The sequence below is a fragment of the Orbicella franksi genome, chromosome 8 (genome assembly GCF_964199315.1).
Source record: "Orbicella franksi chromosome 8, jaOrbFran1.1, whole genome shotgun sequence".
Taxonomy (NCBI): domain Eukaryota; kingdom Metazoa; phylum Cnidaria; class Anthozoa; order Scleractinia; family Merulinidae; genus Orbicella; species Orbicella franksi.
The window spans coordinates 19,156,972-19,177,948 of record NC_138152.1 but is presented as its reverse complement, the minus strand read 5'-3'; the positions used below and the strand labels follow the sequence as shown (position 1 = coordinate 19,177,948).

The 20,977-nt window shown below is 36.9% G+C and overlaps 3 protein-coding genes across 4 annotated transcripts in view; 2 read left to right on the top strand and 1 right to left on the bottom strand.

Moving 5' to 3' along the window:
* Positions 1 to 4,220: 4,220 nt before the first annotated feature.
* The window catches only part of LOC145495214 (uncharacterized), a 19,164-nt gene continuing 2,407 nt past the window's right edge, over positions 4,221 to 20,977 (top strand). The window contains exons 1-7 of one of the 2 annotated variants that reach the window (XM_081474800.1): positions 4,221 to 4,440; positions 6,035 to 6,129; positions 8,278 to 8,345; positions 9,455 to 10,036; positions 17,447 to 17,623; positions 18,476 to 18,541; positions 20,593 to 20,685. In XM_081474800.1, the coding sequence (XP_081330926.1) occupies positions 6,084 to 6,129; positions 8,278 to 8,345; positions 9,455 to 10,036; positions 17,447 to 17,623; positions 18,476 to 18,541; positions 20,593 to 20,685 (1,032 nt within the window). In that variant the 5' untranslated portion in view covers positions 4,221 to 4,440; positions 6,035 to 6,083. Of the gene's footprint in view, positions 6,130 to 8,277; positions 8,346 to 9,454; positions 10,037 to 17,446; positions 17,624 to 18,475; positions 18,542 to 20,592; positions 20,686 to 20,977 lie in introns of both variants that reach the window. The other variant, XM_081474798.1, reaches the window with a different exon arrangement.
* Positions 11,685 to 13,005, top strand: LOC145495223 (uncharacterized). Its single transcript, XM_081474812.1, has one exon. The coding sequence runs from the start codon at positions 11,763 to 11,765 to the stop codon at positions 12,705 to 12,707; it is 945 nt and encodes a 314-aa protein (XP_081330938.1). The 5' UTR covers positions 11,685 to 11,762; the 3' UTR covers positions 12,708 to 13,005.
* Positions 20,692 to 20,977, bottom strand: part of LOC145495232 (uncharacterized) — a 16,273-nt gene continuing 15,987 nt past the window's right edge. The window contains exon 6 of the mRNA XM_081474828.1: positions 20,692 to 20,977. This exon is cut by the window's right edge and continues 4,778 nt beyond it. The gene's annotated coding sequence lies outside the window, so the exon portion shown is untranslated.

The following is a 20,977-nucleotide window of genomic DNA, read 5'->3' as shown; positions in this document are numbered from 1 at the left end:
TTGACGTTAGCCCCTGTCCGAGCAGCCTATGTCAAATTTTGTTAGGCTCATTTTGTAAAATGTAAAACCGAAATAATATTGCCAGTCATGTTACGGAATTTACCAGCTTTCATCAACATTCTTTTATCATGGACAAACTTTTTTGACAGTCTAAGAAAAGCCCTAAGCAAATAAAAGGCTTAAATGAATTTGCCTTTAGTTTCACCGCAAAAAAAAAAACAGCCTCCCAAGAATTTGTCCGTTGTTAAACGAATAAATGAAAAAGAGTATTACAAAAACAAAGTCATTTCTTTTGCACCGATATTGAAAACGTACTTGCTTGTTTTTAGATCACCACTGCAAATAGCCACCTCTTACGGTACTCTCACGGCTGCTTTTCAAATTCTAAAAGGCCGGCGCTTTGAGGCTCGCGCACGGGACAACTGGTTCTGTATTTGTGCGCTATATAAGTTATGGTTAATAAACAGTTGGTACAAAATAAGCACAACAAGTTGAACCGGAATAAACTGGATAATAGATAAAAAGCAAAACATAACCAAGTTCTTCAATAGTTTTCTCTTGGTGTGGTGGAAAAAACAGGGCGCGGAGTTCCGGATCTGCCGTGGTCTGTGGAAAATATGGCGTGCAAAACATGATAAAGTACTGGTCAGTACTTGTACCCTCCAGCTCAAACAACGCCGGACTTGTTTTGGTTGTGGCAATACTTTAAAACTCAATTCCTCTAATGCTGCACCTCCATAAGATGTCTTCATCGTTTAAAAATGGCGAGACTATGGGCTTTTCACAGACAAACATTTAGAAAGCAGGGAAACGTTTAATTTCACTGTCATATCCAGTGCGTGGATCGCAAAAACGCTTTTGTATCTCTAGGTAGTGTACTGTTAGTGTAGGTAATATCTCGTGATTTGTTCCCAGTTCTGCTCGAATTCCCTTCAACTTCCGCTTAAACATTTGCCTTTGTGCAGGTAGAATTCTCGCTGACAAAAGAATTGGATTTGTGCCGGAGTTTGGGCCGGCAGAAGTTATTCAAGCCTATATGCAACGAGCAGAGTATAAGCTGTCACTCAGAATACGTAAATTAGCAAAGTATAGACTTCACTATATCCCGCATACAGCCCATTTTTTATTCATATATTTTTTCTTTTCCTTGTTCTTTGATAACTGCTTGTTTTGGTGTTTTCCGCCTCGTCTTATGGCTACCCCCACAGGATTTTTTTTCTTTTCCTTTTTTTCCTTGATATTTTAAACCTTTCAATGCTTTTTCACTAAAACTTATTGACTTTTATTCGGCCCTCATATTAATTGCGCGGTGCATTCTCACCCCTCGAGTAACGCATATTCTCCACTGTTCATCGCCTTGTTTGCATCTGAATTATTCGTGGAGTGAAACACGTATCACTGCTTCGACCCGCTCGCCACAAAATGATTAGTGGCACTCGTGTATCCCCTGCACCCGCTTTTCAGTTCGACTTTTTGTAAGATATGTTAAGTCTCGAGGTGTATACATTGCTATACTGCGAATATTGCTAGCAAGTTTCATAATAATCGACGTTTATTCTTCGGCAGTTAGCCTAGATAACGGCTGTCTTCAGGGGATACACATATCACTGCGCCATGTAATAATTAGTGATATGTGTATCCCTGCATACAGTCGTGTACAACCGAGGTCAGTGAAACTCCAGTCCCAAGCTATGAATAAATGCCGGGTGTGAATATTTCTAGCAAGCCAGTTTTGACAATTCAAATGTAATGGGCATTTTTCTTCTTGGGTAGAAAGCCAATATAACAGCTGTGTCCATGGGGATACACATATCACTAGTTCATGAAATAATCAGTGATATGTGTATCCCTTATCATTAAATTCTCAGCCTCGGATAATGCAATTCTAGCTTTCTGATTGGTTCACTGGATCTCGGTTACCAGCCATTATACCTGCGTTTGACCTTATATGGAAATAAAAGCGGCAAATGTCGCTCGGCATGAGCTTTTTCGCGTGAAGCGAAGTTTCGTCGACAAAAAAAAAAATGGATGAAGAAAAGCACATTCGGTGAGCTATCTACACAGGAAATACGGGAAATTATGGACAATGCCGTCCCAGTAACAACAAAAAAGCCACAAAGTTCGAGATAAGGTTATTTAACGGTACGTATACGTTAAGTTTCCCTTAAAGGTGCAAAATTAAAATATGACTGGCGAGATTTTACGCATTCATGAAGATTATGTGACAAAAACAATATTTACCTTAACAGAATGGCTTGCTAGTCCTGGTGGCACCAAATTTTCGAAACCGATATAAGAAAAGTCAAAAGAAGAACTGAATGTTCAGTTGAAGTGTTTTTACTCGTCTGCGAGGAAGAAAGATGACACGTATTGCAAAAGTTCATTGATTAAATCCATTAGAGTCGCCGGTTGATCATTTCCTTTGCACGCCGCCGCACAACAAACCGTTTTTCTTTATCTCTGACCAAGCAAATCAATTATTAGAGCATATGCATTTGTAAAAGGCCGCAGCAAAACAGGCATAATTGCCGGCGTAGTCCATAAGAAACCAGTTTCCAATGAGCAGATGAGGAAACTGTTCGACTAAGCAAGCTCGGATCGGCCGAGAGCAAAAATCCCGCACAGCTACAGAGGACGATCTAGTTTCATCTCAGTCTCTTTTTTGGCCGACGACGACGAGAGAATCAACGACAGCTAGCGCCAACAATTCTGTCCTTGCGAAAAACACCTCAAGGAGTTGAGTGTTTTGAGCTGAACCGAAGTAAGCCCGGTTCTTTACCAGCCACGAAAAATCACCAGGGTGGCCTCGGAGATTCTGAAGATGAATCTGACGCTAAGACAGTTTCTGTCCTTGACTCTAAATCTGGCCAACAATGAGCTCCACACATACAGCTCGAAATGCCAAGGCTTTCAAAGCAAGGGAATCCTGAAAGGGGTCTTGTCGAGAATAATTTTGGCACAACGTCTGTGTCACATTGCGATCAAAGTTTTCCGCGGCATTATTACAACGGCAATGTGCAAGTGCACAATTATTCGGCTCTTCTCCATGACTCGTACTTGAACGCTTTTCAAACTTTCTGACCAGGGTTATATCTCCTTCATTTGATAGACTTTCCTTGAATTCTACGCGATTGTAATTTCATTCAGTAAATTCGCTTGCTTCGCTTTCAAATTTTTCATTCAACTAATTTTACAAACGGCGCGCATGTCATGTGATTTCCCACTTGTTGTTGTTTTTGTCACATCGACTTCCGGTCGTTTTGTAAAATTAAAATCCAATAAAATTAAGCTATATTTCCAAGAATACAAAAGCACCGAATTTAATAAAACAATTATTCCATTCGCGCTTGTTGGATATGAGATTGGTTATAGCCAACTCGGCCCTGCGGGCCTCGTTGGCTATTTACCATCTCATATCCAACGCGCGCTCATGGAATAATTGTTAATTATCCCGTGCACGCGTGCACGCGTTTTTAGTGGAATTATCGAGTTTCAAACTCCAGTAAAGCCAAGCCGTGTAAAAACGTCAGGTGCTAATATTGCCTGCAGTTTTGACAAGGTTGATGCGCTATATTATAACAGTTGTGTTTATGGGGATACACATATCACTGCGCCATAAATTAATTAGTGATATGTGTATCCCCTGCACGCGATTTCAGCTTAGATCAGGAGCCATAATCGGGGACGGAGACCGTAAGTCTCGGGATTCGCGCACACCTATGATATGGGACAATTTTTCTATTTTTAGAACAAATTGCGCCATCCTGACGTCATATATCCGCGCGGATTCACGCACGTCAGGGACTCTCGCGTGAATGTTGTCACGTTGCGTGAACAAATGGTGAGAGTTGAGAGATTCTCTTGCGTATTTTACACAGCGATGGCAGGGAATAAGGCATGGAATACGAACCAGGGCGCTTATATGTAGTTTTATGATCTGAGCTAACGGAAAAGGTGGGTTTTTCAGGGTCGAAAACAAGACTTCAATCTCGCGCTGGGAATGAATAATAAGATCTGCTCACGCTAGTTGTAAGCTTACGCGTATGTTTTTGCGTTTGTTCTGACTTAAGAATATAGCAAGAAAACTCTCTACTCTGGTATCGAGTTAATTTGTGAGTTTCTCAGACAATGGTTCATCATAACCAAAACCTGTTTTGACGGTTTCTTATTGTTTCTGCTTGTTTGGTGAGTTTGCAAAAGTTTTTGAAAGGAAAGATCTTTCCAGTGATACCCAGGTCAGAGTGATTAGGTAAATTGAACATGGAATATGCACAAAAATGTTTAGAAATGTGAGTGAAAAACTCAGAGCAAAATTTCCCTCTACTACACTTGGCTACTTCTGTCTCGATGAGGCATTTGTAGGAATTCTTGAACTGGAAGCAAGCCCATTAGTAGGTCAACAACTGCAGCAAAAAGATAAGAAAAGGAGAAGGAGGAAAGGTGCAAAAATTAAAAAAAAAAACACACAAAAAGCCTGAAGACATGAGACACTTTCTCGTCTAAAACTCAAAATTTTGATTTCTGCGCATACCTGAGCAAAAATGTCGTAGATTGTGATGTTAGTGGAGAGAAAGGCATGCTGTCATGTTGCAAATGCCTTTTTGAGTGGATTGGAGCTAATTTAGCTCATATCCAGACTAAAAATGTCCAAAATGTCCAAATCTCCAGGTGTCAATGGGTTAAAAAAGAAACAAAACTTAAAACCTTGAAGTTGGTATTCTGCTACCACAAATTCACAAACATTAAAAATCCCTATTTAAATCCAGCCACCCCCAAAAATACTTGTCAATTTTGCTACCCCCAAAACTACAGAATTGAAGAAAATTTCATACCCAAAAACATCCTTCAATAATCCTTGTCACTTGAAATCCATAGTACCCCCGGCCCTCTTGTTCCATGTAAAATACTACAGTTGAACCTCGATTATCTGGACTCGTCGGGACCTCGGTAAATAGTCTGGATAATCGAAAACATGAATATTAATGAGATAGAAATGTAAACAAAAGGTATACAGCAAAGAAAACATCAGTTTAATTGTGAAATCTACACAGCCTGTATGTATTTACAAATAAAAACTTTCAGTTCAGGTATTTACAAAGGTCTAAAATGTTCAAGCATGTTTGTTTGGTTCAAAGACTTGTAGCTTGATCGTATTGCGAAGTCTATCATTCATCTTAGCTGCATTAACTGCATAGGGTCAATATCGTTCTGTGATTCCATCCAGGACAAGCATTTTTTGAAACATTGCGCTGCCTCATTAGTCGATACTAGTCCTCGCCCTCATCTTCCTCATCGCTACACACACTTTTCGCTTTCCGTTGAATCTCCAACGACGGTGGCTAAAATCTCTTCATCAGACATTTGCGGTGAAGTCGGGAGCTTGTTTTCCAGATTGAGCCAATCTTCCACATCGCGAGCATTAGGCATTTCCTGATTGTCAAGTTGCTGTACATGTTCCAACATTTCAGCATATAGCAAATTTACAATACAAGACTCTTTCAGGCTCATACCATTTGGGGTGGTCTATTTGACTTTTGAGGGGCATGGGGTGATTGGTATAGGGTTGGTGAGAATTTTTTTTAACCCTCTCATCCACATTTTTTTTTTCAGCAGTGCTACAGGCATGCTTGCAGGATTATTTTTCTAAAATCACCCCCCCCCCTCAAAAGTCAAGTGGTCCACCCCTTAGGTTGGTTGATATGCATCGCTGGGATGTGCAAATGTCACAAAAACCACTTGGAAAGAATTCTTTTTATGATAAGGGCAGTGACCGAAAAAATGTGAGTAAATGGATAAGTGTGGAACCAATTAACACCAGTCAAGACTGCAGTGGTTTTACAATTTTACTGCAGCAGTAGAATGTTGTGAACATAGAATGGCAAGATTTTCATGAATGTTCTCTTACTGAGACAGTGTCTTTTTTATAACAAAGCCTCACATTAATTTATGAAAGCAATGTTTTATAGTTAAATATAGTTTTATTTGTAAATCCATTTTGTGTTTCTTATACTGGTACCTTTTTCATGTTTTCCAGCTTGCCAAAAGTGAGAACGTTGGAGGATGAACAAATTGGCAACCGAGAAATGACACCATTTACCTCCCTCCCAGTTAACAGACATGTCGAAAAAGGTACATTGTTCTGAAAAATAATTTGGTCTTTTTTGTGAACTCTACATGTATACATTTGCATAGTACATTGTGCAGTATATATGCGTTTCCAATTTTTTATTTTTTAAATGTTATAAATTTATGTCACTCTTCTTTCTTCATTGGCTGCCTGTCTCATATCAGATCATGTTTAAGCATCTTCTTTTAGTCTATAACTAACTGAATGGTCTCTGCCTGCATTATCTAACAGAACTCCTGGAACATCAGAAATCATTTAGATCTCTTTAGTCGAACTTTCAAGACCTGCCAATGCATCCAAATTGTAAAACCAAAACATATAGTGATAGAGCTTTTTCTATATGTGCTCTGAAGATTTGGGACACTTTTCCTTTGGAAATGCGACGATCCAGTACAATTTTATCATTTAAGAAAAAACTCAAGACCTTCCTTCTTACTAAATTTATTAAGAGTAACTCTTTATCGTATTTTTAATCTTTTTAGATTCTAGTTTTTTTTAGTTATTTTACTAGATTTAGTTTGTAAGTAACTTATTGTAAAATTGTAGTTTTTAGGGATAATTTTGTTGAGTGCCTTGGGCAAATAATGGATGTGTGCACTATAAAAATGAACTATTATTATTATCATTATTATTATTATTATTGATTATTGATCTAGTTTGAAGGTTGTACCATGTGATACATAATGAGCATTTTCCCGTTGACTTAATTGTCCCAAAAGTAGAGCATGCAGACACAGTATGGGCTGAGAAAGCAAGGTTAATGAGATATACCAGTATATCTCAATCTGGAAACAAAAATGCCACAAGACTGAGATATAAGGGTATATCTCATTAACCTTGCCTACTAAGTGAAGTGCACATGGCCTGAGTATGGCACTTATTCTCTGATCAAAGACAAATGGATGATGTCCAGTTAAATATAATTATTTGCTTTAGACAACAGTCCTTAATGCAATTTGAATCCAAACTTGAACTATTTTATTTACAAGTACAATTTTTACAGTTATGAAAGCATCAAATCAGGATGAAATATCTTCTGAGGACAACTGAGAAAAAAGTACCTTAATCAACTTACCATTTACACACACTGTACAAGTCAAACTTTCCAATATTTCCTCCAAAGGTAGTCTATTTATTTTGGTATACCTAAAATATTCGAAAGGTTGAGTGCTTTTGTCCAGTACTTTAAAAAGTAGTGTTGCAAGTTCCTCCTAAAGCTGTCCACTATCCAGGCAAGAAGCCCAGTTTCTGTCAAAATGTAATTTGTAATTTATAGCTTTTGGTATTTTGGTGGTTGTTAATGTTGTGTCCCTTCTATATGTTATCTCCCTTCAATTTGTAAATAACAGCTGGCTTAGTAGAAGATTAAAGTCAGGTGGGTCTTCGTGTCAGTCTAAGGGTCTTCGTTATATTCTTAGGTATCTTTGGTCTGGGGTATTTTTGTGTCTTCATTTTACAAACACCCCAACATACAGTATCTCTTTGCTGAATGAAAGGCTACACAAAAAAGCAGGTCTGGCTCCAGTTGTTCAAAGGATGGATAATGCTGTCCACTGGATAAATCGTTATCCAGCAGAGAGTGTAGTTAATTTTACTGACACTATCCACCCTTCAAACAACCACTTCCTTGAGAACACATTGATTTTTTTATCATCTTGATAAAACTTCACTCACATGGAAAATTGGCATATTTCATACCAGTTCCTAGTTCCATATTATGTACTTATTATGTACTTATTTTGTTGCTTGTATGCTAGAAAATGTGTTGTTAGTTACACTTCAATGGGAGGTGAGGGGTAAACGTGAGACTTTGCGAAAAGGCGAGACTGGCATTTTTCTTTGTGAGTCCGAGACTTTTCAACTTGTGAGACTGAGACTTCAAAGTACTGTACTTTAAATGCAACCACAAAAAGTTCAGACTCTACATAAGACTTTCTAAATCAGATGCCATTTGTAAAACCAAACAAAAATTCGGGACTTTGAGACTTTCTTAGCGTCAGAAAAAACTGAGACTGTGAGATTCACATAACCACTAAAAAAACAAGACTGCGAGACCACAGTTTTTTTTTTGGTTATGCCCACAGGTTTTGAAGGACCATTCACCACAATGACCATTACATGATACTCATTGTCAATCTAATATTTTTCAGCCAAACCTCCTCCTTCAGTAAAGTGGCCACTAGTTCCTGCTCAAAGGAAGCCATCACCAAAACCACTGGTACTAACTACTCCAAATAACCTACCCTCAAACCTGTCTGCCACTAGTGGACACCATTTAGGGGAAGCAATTATTATTTTTACATTTTATTATTATGCTTGTGGGAAGCTAAAACAGATCATGTTTACGTAGGTTGCCTGGACTCATATGTTGGTCGATTTATCAGTCAAGAGTCGGTCGATAGTCGACCAATATCTTGATAGCCTGCGATCACAGACGTTATTTTTTGGCGAAACCAAGTGACAGCCGGAAATACATCTTCGTTCGTAGGCTAATATCTCGACTGATATATTGACCGATATACAGACCAACATAATTATCAGTCAAGACTACCTACAGTGAACATGATCACTAAAACTGTAATATTTGTTTGTGACTGCTCTTAGTGGCAGAGTGTCCGCTTACAAGAAGGGAAGGTGTCCATTAGTGGCAGTTCAACTGTACTTGTTAAGCTATACAATTTTCTCTCCAATCCATATATTCATGATAACTCTAGCCAATAGGTAAACCAGCAAATCAGAATCTTTTCATTGCTGGTTCAATGTTTTCTATGATTATTAGACTTTGTTGTTGGTTCATGCCTTGCTCCGAGGGTTTTCCTCCCTCCACTAAAACCAACACTCCGCATTCCAATTTGGCCAGGATAGAGGACCTGCAGGAAAACCAAGGCTGATGTGGCTTCCTCCTTAAATGTTGAATTTTTTTTTTATATGACTGGGTGAAGTTTTGAGTTCTTTTGAGTTATCAATGTTGTAATTATTATCAAAACTGTTCCAAACTGAACTGGAGTAAAATCAGTTCTTGTTCTGTACAAACTTCAGTGCACTCGATCACAGTTTAGCTACTTATGCTTGGCAAGTATATTCAGGTGTAATCCTCAGGAGGGGGTCGCTAAACTAAAACCAATCAGAATGCTGGATTACCACTCATATTGTTTTCTAAGTATTGGACCAGGTAAAGTTTCTAGCTGTTCATCACTATGAAGAATGTCAGCCCTCAGTCATTTCAATATAGATCTCTCTTTGCTTGAATTGTTCTTCCTATCAACACCTACATGTAGGGCTTATTTTCTTCCAGTAGAGCCATTGACTTCTTCTGGGTATTATTAGGTGCCAAGAGGTATTGCAAGTCCTGTCAGACCAACAGGAAGAATGCCTGAACCTCACATGAGACCTCAAACCACTGTAAAGCCTGAAGGATTTCTCAACCAAGTTTCTAGGGATGAAGACCAGTCATATCCTTTTCCTGGTCCTAGCAGAGTGCAGAAGCTACGGCATTTTGGTTATGTAGTCTGGGCATGCTTCATTCTTATATCACTCTCAAAAGAAGCAGCTCAGAGAAGACTGAGTGCCATGGAACATCTAAATAGTCTTATGAACCAAGCTATTGAGGAACTCCATACAAAACACTACCTAGACCATGATGGTTCTGTTTACTCCACACTCCAAGATGCAGTTAAGGATAGTGCTTTTGATTTGAAAGTGAAAAATACAGGTGTTTTTCAGAGGCTTTCACAGAACTCTCAAGCTGCTTTCATTGAACTTTCATCCATGATTGAAACTATTGTTTATAACGTGATTCAAATTAAACCTCCATATGGACTTCTCAGTGCTACACATGAGGGTGTCCTGTGGCATATGTTACAGGAAGATTCCCCTCTACCGCCAAACTACCTTTGGCAAGTGGAAAAGGTATTGTGTAATATACTAGATATTAAGCTAAGCCTAAAAGCAGAGCTCATGTGAAATACTAATCACATACTCGACACAGTAATTATATAACCTTTATTATTATATGACTTGCTTCGTGAGCAGGCAAGGCCAACTAAATCCTGCACTGTGAATAGGGCTACGTGGACAGGCAAGATGGCGCTATCTTACCTGCTCGGGATTATGAGTTGTGTCCCTCTAGAACAATCTTCCCTCAAGCCAAGGCAGGTTCATCAAAGTCCATAGTTGTAATAAATCTTTTATTGACTAAGCTTGCTTGGTCAAGATGGCTGGACATTGGTGTCATTCTTTTATTAGGTGTTTTAAGACCTCAACTCCATCTTGGTCCATAAACACGCAAAAAAAGAACTTGGCCAATATCCAGCCATCTTGAGCTCATGCTTGGTCAATAACCCATAGTTATCATAACCTGTATCTCATGTCTGCACTAGAATCTCAAGAAATAATGGTATACTTGAATAATAATTATTGCTGAACTTAGACATTTCTTAACTCTTTCACAAATGAAGCAACTTTATTATAGCATCATTTTCCCTACATTTCATTAACCATCTTAGCATGGGGAAGTGCATATAAATTCCACATAATTTAATAAAGTACAAACTAAACAAAATCACTCCATCGGGCTTACATTCTTTCAAAGAACTTTTGGCCACCAGGCAGGAAGCGAATTCCCCTTACCTCGCTAAACTTATTAGATGTTCTCACAGTATATAATGTGTATAGACTCCAAGCTCTTAAATTCATCCATCTTTGGGACGAAGGCCTCCTACCAAGATTTCTTTCAATATATGCTAGTTAAGTGCACAGATACCATACCAGACATGCATACCAGACATGCATACCAATTCTGTATAACAAACAAGAGCTGACACAGTGACTATTCTCTGAGACAATATCCCCACTCACCTTAAAGATCTCAATGCCTTCAACTTCCCTAAACAATTGAAATTTTATTTACTGTCTGAACAACATTCTGGAAACTTGTTAAGAGTATTGATTTTCTCCATTCTATTATACCATGTACACATCTCTTCTCTTAAGAGTTCTGTATTCTTTTATATATCTGTAGAAACCTTACATTAACTGGAGACTGACTAGAAAACTATGGGATCACTTCACTCTCCAGACTCAAATTGTACTTTTTTTCTCTGTCCTTCTAATAATTATATGTAAATTTAAAATAATTTGTAAATGTTGCATGAATGAAGTTGTTGTTGCTGCTGTACCAAATTCGCAATTAGCCAATCAGAAGCTATGTCTACTGTCCAGATATCCTGCTATGTCAGGATAGTCCTGGCCTGATCTGGCTACGATATCATGGTCACTTTGCTGAATTTGGGTATGGCATAATAATAATAATAATAATAATAATAATAATAATAATAATAATAATAATAATAGTAATAATAATAATAATAATAGTAATAATAATAAATTAATTTATTTTGCACTTTTTAACATACAACGATATAACTTAATTGTACCTTTTTGGTATACTTCTGTGTCATATCAAGCTATTTTCAACAAAGTGAATTTTCTGTGCTAGAAACGAAAAGAAGACTTGTAAATTTGAAAGCTTGTAAATTTACGCAAGTGACATACATGTGGGATTGGGCCGAGCATGGGTAGAGTATAGACGTGTTTTTGCTAGCTCCGCTAAAAATTCGTATATGGAGGCCTCTACATGGCAGGAAAAGGAGAAAAGTTCAGACGAAAAACTCATGTAGAGAGAACTGGGCCAACTTGGAGAAGTGTATCCAACTCGTCGGAAGAAGAATCCCTTTCACCGTTGGAGAAGAAAGCCAAAGTCAAGTTGCACATGTCTGACACGGTGCAATCGAGCGAAGAAGACGAAACCGCCGCTGCCGTGGAGTTGGCTAATTCTGTAATGCCGAAGCTAGACCTTGTTCTGCAGAAGTTAAACAACATGGAAAAGAAATTGGACATCCTTGAGGGTTTTGTGAAAGTGGTCGATGGAAAGGTTAACAAGTTACAGGATAAAGCTGAGCAGTTTGAAAGCTTCAGCAGGGACGCCACAACAAAACTGAAGGTGTTAGATGAAGGAATGTCGTTCGCAAATACAGAGATAGAAAATTTAAAGAAGAAAGTAAAGCTTCTGGAACAAACTATCCAAGAAAGTACAGTAAACACCGAAAACAAATTCAAGGGAAAGATCGAGGCCTTAAGAAACGAGAAGTTGTATATGGAGGTGTATCAAAGACGGGAAAACCTTCGCTTCTACGGCATTGCTGAATCTTTCCACCTCTCAGAAGAAAATGTCAAAGAGGTGTTAACTGGCTTTATACAGAAGGAACTTAACATCAGCGAGGCGGATTCTTTTGAGTATCAACGAGTGCACCGCATTGGCAAGCGCGACCCATCGCAAGAAAAACCAAGACCAATAATCGCACGTTTTTTGCGATACTCCGACAGAGAGCGAGTCATGTCAAGTGCAAGAAAGCTGAAAGGAACTGGTTTCGGAATATCGCCAGACCTTCCGAAAGAAATTGTGGACCGCAGAAAGGAATTAATGCCTAAGTTCAAAAAAGCAAAAGAAGACGGAAAATCGGCGTTCTTCAAAAGATCAGAGCCGGACAAACTTTTTATTGAGGGTATACGAATCTTCTAATTTCTTTGGAACATAAACTCTCTATCTAGGTATTCATAACATGTAAGCCTCATTCACACTTGTTCTTAAAAATGGAGCTGCATGCGTGTCATCTAGTTAGCGCAATGCGTGCAAGACCTATTCCATTAGTAGCGCAATTAACAGCTTTTATCGCTGGCTACTGTTTTACATACATGTTCAATTGTAGTTGTAGGTGTTATAAATGTTTTTCTTTTGTTTCTTTTTCCTTTTCAATATTAATTAGTTTTACCTTTTTCTTGTTCAAGAGACATGCAAATTTTTTCATTAGCTCATCTACTAAAGACTACTATCTCATTCTCTGCAACTGCTCGCCTTTTCACTTAAATATGTCCTTAAAAAGTTACAAAACTTAATTTAAATTTTGGTATCCTATCCTTAAATGTTCGGGGGATAAGATCTTTTGATAAACGAAAAGCACTTTTTCATTGGTGTATGAAGGATAAAGCTGATATAATTTTTCTACAAGAGACCTACAGCACATCCGAGGTGGAAAACACCTGGAAATCCCAGTGGAGAGGAGACTTGTTTTTTTGTCATGGTTCTGAACACAGCAGAGGTGTCTTAACACTAGTCAAAGAAGGGCTTGACTGTAAATTTGAGGTATGTAAACAAGATAATCTAGGTCGGTATATCATTCTAAAAGGTCTTGTTCAAGGTCAATCTTTTTTATTTTTGAATATCTATGCGCCAAATAAGACCAACGAACAATGCATCTTTTACGACGAAATACAGAACGAATTCGACAAATTGGAAATTGACACTGATTGCAAAATAATAATAGGTGGTGACTTTAATGTTATCCGCGACCCAGATTTGGATGGATCGGGAGGATCTCCAAAATTGAAAGAATCGTCCAAAAAGATAGAAAATCTATGTTTTTCTCTTGATCTAATAGACATCTGGAGAATCAGAAACCCAAAATTAAAACGTTTCTCCTGGAGACAGAAAACTCCAATGATTCAACGGCGGTTAGATTATTGGTTGATATCAAATAATATACAGGAAGAAGTTGATAAGGTCGATATTATCCCTGCTATTAGATCTGACCATTCCGCCATTACGTTGTACATTAATGGTATAGAGAACTCAACCTATGGACCGTCTTTTTGGAAATTCAATGCAAGTTTGTCAGAAGATAAAGAATATGTAGACCTAATTAGAAACAAAATCGGTGAATGGGTAGACGAAAGTAGAGAAATCGAAGACCCGCGGGTTACCTGGGATTATTTAAAATATAAAATACGCTATGAAACGATTGGTTATAGTAAGAAGAAAGCAAAAGAGAGAAGGTCAGAGCTGGTAAATTTGGAAATTAGACTAAAAGAGTGTCAGCGAAAATGTGACGAACACCCAAGTGCTGAAAATCTCTGCGATTTAGAAGTTCTCAAATCAGAATACGAACGCCATTATGATTATATAACACAAGGAGCAATCATAAGATCTCGGGTGAGTTGGTATGAAGAGGGCGAAAAGAATAGCAAGTATTTTTTAAATTTAGAAAGTGCTAAAAAGAAAAAGACATGTATACGGAAATTATCCGTGGATAATGATTCATATATAACAGACCCAAAAGAAATAATGAAAGAGATTCATGATTTCTATGAAAAACTCTATGATAGAGACTCGTATAATTTAGGTGAGAATTCAATTGATCGTTTCCTTAATGAAGTGGATACTAAAAAATTGTCTGATGAAGAGAAAATGACTTTAGATAAACAACTTACTAGATCCGAACTGTACGAAGCATTGAAGACATTTCCGAAAAACAAAACGCCTGGAAGTGACGGTTTAACTGTGGAATTTTACTTGGCGTTCTGGCACGTGGTTGCAAAGTATCTCGAAAAGTCTCTAAACTTCTCTCACCAACACGGGCAACTATCAACTTCGCAAAAGCAGGCAATGATTACCCTATTGGAGAAAAAAGATAAAGATAGACGATTTATAAAGAACTGGCGACCTATCTCACTGATCAACGTAGATGTTAAAATTGCATCCAAAGCGTTTGCTAGAAGGCTGGAGCCAATCCTGCCAGAACTTATTCACCATAATCAAAATGGTTTTATCAAAGGAAGGTCTACATTTGATGCAGTTAGAACAATCGATGATTTACTTGAATTGGCAAAACTCACAAATACAACAGGTATTCTAATGGCAATTGACTTTGAAAAGGCATTTGATTCTCTGGACCATACATATCTATTTAAAGTATTGGAAAAATTCAATTTTGGACCGTATTTTTTACAATGGGTAAAAACATTTTATACAAACATATCCAGCTGTATCTTAAATAACGGCTTTACTACAGATCTTTTCTGTATCCATCGTGGTGTACGACAAGGTGACCCTCTATCACCTTTATTATTCATCTTAGCTTTGGAAGTTCTCGCATGTCAAATCAGGCAGGATAAAACCATACAAGGAATAATGGTCAAAAACGTGGAGATCAAACTCACGCTTTTTGCAGATGACATGACTTGTTTTCTAAAAGACATAAATGCATATTCGCGACTTTGTACAACTTTAAAGGTTTTTTCATTGCATTCTGGTCTCCGAATTAACGACGATAAAACAGAAGTTTTTGGTATCGGCCCACATAAACTAGTACAAAATGACTTCACTCACAAAGTGCGAAAATCAATCAAGATATTAGGTACCGTTTTTGACTATCACAAACCATCACGAGACAAAGCAAACTTCGACTCAATATTCAAATCTATTAAAAAAACGCTGAGTATGTGGAAGTGGAGGGGTCTTACCCTGATTGGTAAGATTCAAATAGTTAAGACCTTCATTATTCCAAAATTTTTGAGTAAAGCGACTGCAATTTCAATATCAAACGATCTTGTCAAGGAGATAAACAGACTGATTTTCGGTTTCATTTGGAAAGGTAACGATAAAATTAAACGGACCGCGCTTATCAATGATATTGAAAATGGAGGACTAAAAATGCTTGATATTGAATCCATGATATCGGCTCAAAGAGTGATGATCTTAAAAAAGTATCTAGGAGAGAGCAACAGCACTTGGAAAACTATTTTAGATGATTTCTTTTTTGGAAATATAGGTGGAAAACTCATCCTGTTCTGTGATTTTGAAACTAGTAAACTACCGGTTCATCTTCCAATATTCTACAAAGAGTGTCTAGAGGCATTTCGTAATTTAAAGAAATTCAAGGTAGCCACCTATGAGGATGTTGTAGACCAAATTATTTGGAATAATAGGAATATTGTGATACACGGAAAATCTCTTTTTGAAAAACATTTGTTTACTAAAGGAATTGTTAAAATTGGTGACTTGTTATCCGATACGGGTAAATTTCTTGAAAGCCCTAAAGTGTTGGAAGCGAATCTATCTCCAATCCAGTACTTCAAATTAATAGGAATTGTAGATGCCATACCAAAAGAATGGAGATTAATTATCAAAGAATCACATATTCAACATCAGCAACTATATCCTCAACAGCATTTGGATACAGTGTATATTTATATCGACGAAACCAAATCGGATCTGTTAAAAGCCTCTTCAAAACTTTTGTATAAAGGATTTAAAACAAAGAAACAAACTCCTCCAACCGCCAAAAGGAAGTTGAAGGACAAATATCCAGAGGTTATAGAAGACTGGAAAAAAATTTATTCTTTACCATTCACTGTCACACTTGAAACAAAAATTAGAGAGTTCCAATATAAATTATTAAACGATATAATTTTCACAAATGAGAGGTTATTCCGTTTTAAAATGATTGAATCACCAATGTGCACCTTTTGTTTGAAAGAGGTCGAGTCCCTCGAACATTTGCTCTTTTATTGTGATACAACAAAAGACTTCTGGCGGGCTTTTTCTTCTTGGCTTTCAAACCAGAATGTATCTTTGGACACTTTAACATTTGAAAATATATTGTTTGGAGTGTTCAACAACAACGAAGACTTTATTATCCTGAATCACTTGATACTGCTAGGAAAGTTTTTTATTTATAAATGTAAATTAAATAAAATTAAACCAACATTAACAATATTTTTAGCAAAGACAAAAACCGTTTATTACATTGAAAAAAAAATAGCTACCAAAAATAACCAACTTTATAAACATTACAAAAAGTGGGAAAAACTAATGCCATCTCTTAATAATAGTTGAGCTTAATTTGTAATTTCTCCTTCTCAGCATGTCACTAACTTACTTTCTTTTTTTTTTTTTTTTTTTTTTTTTTTCTCTCTCTGTATTTGGGTAGCTGCACTATTGTAAACAACGCATTGTATATTCTTTAGGTATAATTAGGCTACGATTAGTAATTATAATTTGTTGTATGTAATCTATTGTAGTTATGACGTATTGTAAGTATTGTAACTAGTGTTATGTCTTGTGTTGTATTGTATGTATTATAAACCAAAATGTTGAAAAAAAATAAAAATTACAAAAAAAAAAAAAAAAGTGCATACATGTATATGTACGAATACATTGACGGACGACAACCAAAACTTTTTAGCTCGACGCATATGGGTTACTAAACTTTCTTAGCTATGGGTCTCTGCTTGCATACCCTCACGTACATTCAACATAGATTTTGTTTAATAACAATCATTTAATATGCACCAACTATCATTCAAATCATCATGTAACTTGATGGAGCACATTAATCATGATGGTACAATTTAAGGTTGTTTCTGACCTGGGATCAAAGACCAGTTGAATGTTTTCCATATATATCCATCCTTTATTTGTAGGATAACATGACATTCACTGCTCATGGTGCAGTTACTGGAGTAACTGATCAAGTTAGTACCATGCTGCTGCTTGGTTTATTCATATCTAGAGGTCTGGTTTCTACACTATTGTTGAAGCCAACTGAGTATGGCCTGATGGATGATGAACCCAGTAATCTTGGCATCTCTAACCTTAAGGTGAGGTTATGCAAAGTTCATTGAATACATTTAATGACATGCAAAATATGTAACAAGCCTGATGCAAATGCAAGGTTGATCAGATCAGTAGAGAAAGCTCTTGAAAGGATTTAATCCTTTAGTAAGCTTTATTCCTGGGATCTCTGTACATACAGCATAGCAGGATCCTTTCTTCCTTTGGACAACAGAAAGTTGTAGGTGACATTTCTGATGAAGTGACATCTTATGATTGGTGCGGTTACTAAATGGACATTTCAGATCATGTTTTTATTTATAGATAAGCAAAGTTCATCTAAAAGACACAGTTTGTGAGAGCAATAAGGACATTACTTTAAGCAGCCAAAGTTATGTGTAATCTTTTGTCCTTTATGTAGAAAGTTCTGCAAATGTTCCACAGTTAAATTTAGATTACTTTACTGTAACCAGCAAACAGGTGTTTTTGTGGAGAACCCCTGATTGCAGGTCAAATTTGAAACGTTTGTTGGGAAATTGGGTACTCGAAATCCTGGCCCTAGGTTAAATCTCACTTCCATGCTGATTGGAACTACCTTTATATACTGAGGGTAAATAAAGGTTATGTTTGTATATTTATATTTATCAAGTGCTAAAAAAAGTGGTGTCAAGTGATCCAGAAAGAATGGCTGGATACTACAGGGCATAACTGTTTCGTCTAAAATAACTGGAAAATCTTGGGATGGAACATTTATGTTTCACTTGTAAGCATGCTGTCTCCACCAAATGTATTTCCATTAGTTCCAGTGGTGAAAAAAACAAAACAAAACAAAACAAAAACACAATGATAAATTTTGTATGGCAAATAACAATTATGAATTAAGTCTGTCTTCTCTTTAGGTTTTGGGATCAATTCTTATGAAAGTCGTTCGTGAAGTGTCCCTGTCCAAGGGGAAAAGGATAATGGTGAGTTTACTTAAGGTGATTCCTCAGGTATTGCGTTGTGCATCCCTACTGCGCACGATTTTCGCGTCCTTTTTGACGCTCCTTTGATGAGTTGACTCTTAAACAAGCACCGTACCATATGTTTCTTTATCGCTCATTTCAAGTACTTGCATTATTAGGAACAACAACAGAAAAATTGAAAAAAAATTGTCACATGTTACTTCTAGGAAATCACCTTAAACTATAAAACAGTATTTGTTAAAGATTAAGTTGCAAATGGCATAATCAGTTCTTTATTTTTCTGGATGCTTCATTTTCAATAAAATTAGTGTAGGTAATTGTATGAATGCGAGTGCAATTAAGGATTTACACTACGAGTGATATTACAGTGTATTTTGAATTATTCTCTCAAAATTGCATGAGCCATTTAGGCAAGTGCAATTTGAAAGAATTTTTAAATATCACGAGTAGTGTAAATCCTTAATTGCTTGAGCTTTCATGATTAGGATTACTCGTTTATTATATCACTGAGAAAATTCCAAACGCGTGTGCGTTAATTTGCACTGCAGTGCAAATTAAGAATTAACAATAAATTGGCCTCCTCTCAACCAGTCACAATGAAGTAATTTTCTCAGTCATTAAATTTCGTTAAATGTTAGAACAGTATATTTAAGTATTTATCACGTTCATTGCATGCAACAAAGAAACATGCTTTATGATTCCTGGCGAGTTTTTACGGTTTAGGAATCAGCTCTCAAAGTAGATTGCACGATAACTGTTTTATAAACCGTCTTGGATTTTTAACACTTATCAAAAAATTGAGTGAAATTAAATGAACGAAAATGAAACTATGAAAATCTTTGGAGACACAACGCAAAGTACATGATAATCTGTTCTCCTTCAGGTCGATTGGCATGGGCACACACTTCAGAATCATTTATAAATGACATTCTTTAATTATCTTTATCAGTCGAAAGCATGGTAGCCTGAGAATTTTGTCAGATTGGTCAGGAATCTTCTGCATTCATATACCTAAAATGTTTGAAGTTTAAACCTAACCTTGGAACGTTTTAGGTATCTTCCAGAAATGCAGCTCCTACAGTACATGCATGTGGTACAGTGACACCTGTATTAAGCAGACCCCATATTAAGCAGACACCCCCTTTTTTTTACTTTTTTCAACTCCTGATGGATTATTTGTTGACTTGCTTTGTAAAATCATGTTTTGGTCAATAAGTTGTGTGTGTTTTACGTATCCTATAAGAATCCTGCAAGCAAGCTGACTTGGAGTACCCGCTACTTTAAGAGCTGCAAACAGAGCTTGCTCACATGCTACAAGTCTTGTAAACAAATTACATCAAGCACAACATTATAACATTCTAGATGTATTGCATGGTAAATACAAAGCTCTTTACCTTCACTACAATTTGCAAATTGTATTGAAATAATCCAAATTCTATCTTTTTTTGCTTCCTGATTGGTTGGTATAACTCCTGGTTTCTCAGTCTTCAGTTTTTGCTACAGCAAATAAAACAATTTTTACGAGACTCGAGACTTGCATCACTTGTATCAGTGTGAAAGCATGGCGGGGATTATATCATACCCCTGCACTTTCCTGATCAGCCAAGATATGCCCCTGCAAAAGTTTAGTCGGGGTGGGAGGCACATTGGAGTCCTTACAGGCATGTCCAAATTTTGAAAAAATCTAGCTGCTGACGCATTTATACATAGATGATTTATACCTCTCAGGCAGACAAACTGTTCAGTATTCGTCTCAGATAGATAATTCTTCTCTGACAGATAATTCGCCCCTAGTTTAAATTCATCCACACCAACGTCCGAAAGACAGGACAAAAATTTGGATTGTTTTCTCACTGAATGCGTTAAGTGCGAGGGTATTGCTTTTACAATTCAGTGTATGTTACAAAAGGAAAGGTCCATAAACGTTTATTAAACTTGCTTCACTGGCCACAAAGTACTGTATTCGTCTCAGATTGCTTGCAATTGATAATGTCATTGATTTATTTACTATATTTTCATTTTTAAAATTGTTTTTAATTTTGTACATGCAGCCTCTGGCTTCCGAAATCAGTTCCCAACTATTTAGCGACAGTGAAATGAAGTTTATTTACAAGAAACTCAACGAGTCATTGATTTGGTGTAAGGTGAGTTCCAAAAAATAATGTTGTAATCTGTTGAATGTGGTGCATATAGCTAATCCCAAGGTGGCTATTTCCTCATTTCCCTCCCAGGGATGTGCTGTGCTGAATATGGTATGCTTTTTGGCTTCAATATCCTGAAAAAGTTATATTGTTTTATGAGAGTCTGTTTGTGAACTTGAGGTAAACAGGGTGAGATTCCATTATTGTGGTCAAATATTTCATATGTAACACTCAGCAATCTGAAATCGAAGGCGTTTATTATAAGCCAACATGAAACAGTGTCGTATGGTTGTAT

Excerpts from the sequence above, each read along its gene's own strand:
- LOC145495223 (XM_081474812.1), top strand. The coding sequence starts at position 11,763 with ATGGCAGGAAAAGGAGAAAAGTTCAGACGAAAAACTCATGTAGAGAGA.